This window comes from Montipora foliosa, chromosome 6 (genome assembly GCF_036669935.1).
Source record: "Montipora foliosa isolate CH-2021 chromosome 6, ASM3666993v2, whole genome shotgun sequence".
Classification (NCBI taxonomy): Eukaryota; Metazoa; Cnidaria; class Anthozoa; order Scleractinia; family Acroporidae; genus Montipora; species Montipora foliosa.
Window position 1 is genome coordinate 28,657,733 of NC_090874.1, and position 2,500 is coordinate 28,660,232.

Below are 2,500 nucleotides of genomic sequence, written 5' to 3' on the forward strand. Positions count from 1 at the left end.
TTGGAGTGGAATGATTCGCTCGATGAAATATCAGACTTTGAGGAGGAATTGTTGTCCGGCGCGGACAGCGATCCTGAAAGTGAGCTTTCGAGTTCATCAAGCGCTAAGTACAATCACAGCGACGACAGTGAATTCGGTGCAGGACCTTCGGCACCAAATAAAGGTGGAAGAAAGAAACCTAAAGCAAAAAGCAAACAGAGAGAAGGGAATATTAATCGTCGCACAAAAAAATCGAAGCAGCCGGACGTCAATCCCAATATTAGTTAAGCAACGTCGACCAGGAATTGAAACAAAAACGAAAACACTAAAAAGCATCAAGCAAATCGCGGCGGAGATCATGTTGAATATTCAACAGTCGCCATTACAATGCCCCATTACATTGGCTGGCACGATTAAAATGTGCGGACCTCTCAGGAATTAGACTTCCGTTAATTACAATCTCTAAAAATAACTTTAGTGAAATTCGCTCTCTGTCCCATAATGGCTCTTGGTTCTTTAGAATAATGCCTGTAAAAGGTGACGCCTTTTGATGGTGTCCCTCAACGCCCGTGTGAAGGTGGCCCTTTGTGTACCCGACATAACCTGCATCGCACAGGTCACACTTGAATAAATAAACAACGCATTGCTGGGTTACGATGTTAGGCTTGGGCTCACGCAGGCTTAGATATTGTTTAATTAAGCTTGCGGTTGGTAAACACGGGTTAAATGGTCTTTTGTACCTTGCTGGCAAGATCTCTAAGTTGTCTGGTCCACTGCGACTCTCAAGGTGATAAACCTGTTGATGACGGAATCAATATAAGGTGATTCGGATACCTCAGCTTACTGAAAACTCCTCTCAAACGTTCACGCTCCTCTGAGAAATGCGCCCAAGATGACGATAGCCGTTGCGTGCGATCAAGCATGGTGACGAGAGAGCCATGCTTGTAGCGGCTGTCTACATGGCTGTGATGATGCTGGAGTAGCTCTGTGTTTGTCGGCTTAACGTAAACCTTTGTTTAAAACACATAACGCGCGATTTAAAAGCTGCATTCCAAGGAAAGGGAGCATCCCATTTTTCTCTACCTCCATAGTGAAGCTCACGGCACTAATGGCGTGGTTCAGGGTATCCAAAAATTCTGTAGCTGCTGCCAGATCCGGCACCCTGAGTAGAGTGTCATCTAAGTAGCGGCGGTAAAATTCTGGGAGTTTTCCTTGACTTTTTAGGAACCCTTCAATAGAGAACATGAATACATTCGCCAAAAGGGGTCCAAGGGGAGACCCCATAGCTACTGCATCGGTCTGTTCGTATAGGGCTCCGTCGAACTACAAAGGGGCAGCTGTTTCAGTTCGACGGGGGTATCCGAATCACCTTATTGATTCCGTCATCAACAGGTTTATCACCTACCTCGAGAGTCGCAGTGGACCAGCCTAAACAGCATACTGATGACGACATCCGGATAGTTATCCCCTATAAAGATCAGGATGCTGCAGTGTCTGTCAAACGGCAACTTAGAGATCTCACCAGCAAGGTGCAAAAGACCATTCAACCCGTGTTTACTAGCCGCAAGCTTAAACCTGATCTAAGCCCGCGTGAGCCCAAGCCTAACATCGCAACCCAGCACTGCGTTGTTTATTTATTTAAGTGTGACCTGTGCGATTCAGGTTATGTCGGGTACACAAAGGGCCACCTTCACACGCGCGTTGAGGGACACCGTCAAAAGGCGTCACCATTTACAGGAATTATTCCAAAAAACATAAACACTGCTGTTCCGAACAATTTCTTAGCACGCTTCAATGCAATCAAGAAATGCACCAACAAATTTGACTGCCTTGTTAACGAAATGCTGTGTATTCAACATCTTAAACCAGCATTGAATGTATAGTAAGATTCTCTTCGTCCTAAAGTATTCATGTAATTAGCTTGGCACTCTTTTATGCAAGTTCGCTTCAACTTAGCCTTTTCACAAACCTACTTTCATCATTAATTATGTAACCTTGATAATGGTGCAAGATGTACCGAAACGTCGGTTTCTATCACTTAGATTTCTTGTCTCATGGATTAATGTTATTTAAAGTTTTCTGTCATTTTTCCTTTGATGACATTTTTTGTCTTCATACTTACATTATCATATATTTATTACTGACATTTTGAAGCTGGACCACAGAAGTTTCCCACCCTTTATCTTGGGTATCCTGTGATATCCCCGAAGGACGAAACCAACGAGGCAGTCTCCTTGTTGTGCATTGTACCTATTCATGAGAAAATAAGACAGTGGAAGAATGTGACATATCACATTGAGTGGTATGTAAATGGCGAGGAGAAAAAAAAGGAAAAGCCATTTTGCGAACCCGGACAAGATGAAGCCGAGAACAGCAATCCCTGTCCAGGCGACAAAGTGATTTTGTCTCGGCTTTTGCCCGGAAACAACACACATAAATACTATAAGCCAGGACAATGGGTAAGACGTTTGCACCCTCCTTTTCTCAGTAATAGTAGCAATACTTTGTACACATATCAACT

At 43.7% G+C, this 2,500-nt stretch overlaps 2 protein-coding genes across 8 annotated transcripts in view; both read left to right on the forward strand.

Moving 5' to 3' along the window:
• LOC138007093 (centrosomal protein of 83 kDa-like) overlaps positions 1–2,500 on the forward strand; it is a 622,454-nt gene that overhangs the window by 440,810 nt on the left and 179,144 nt on the right. The window lies entirely within an intron of this gene.
• Positions 1–2,500, forward strand: part of LOC138008560 (von Willebrand factor D and EGF domain-containing protein-like) — a 104,464-nt gene that overhangs the window by 39,850 nt on the left and 62,114 nt on the right. The window contains exon 4 of the mRNA XM_068855881.1: positions 2,134–2,438. Coding sequence (XP_068711982.1) covers positions 2,134–2,438 — 305 coding nt within the window. The remainder of the gene's footprint in view (positions 1–2,133; positions 2,439–2,500) is intronic.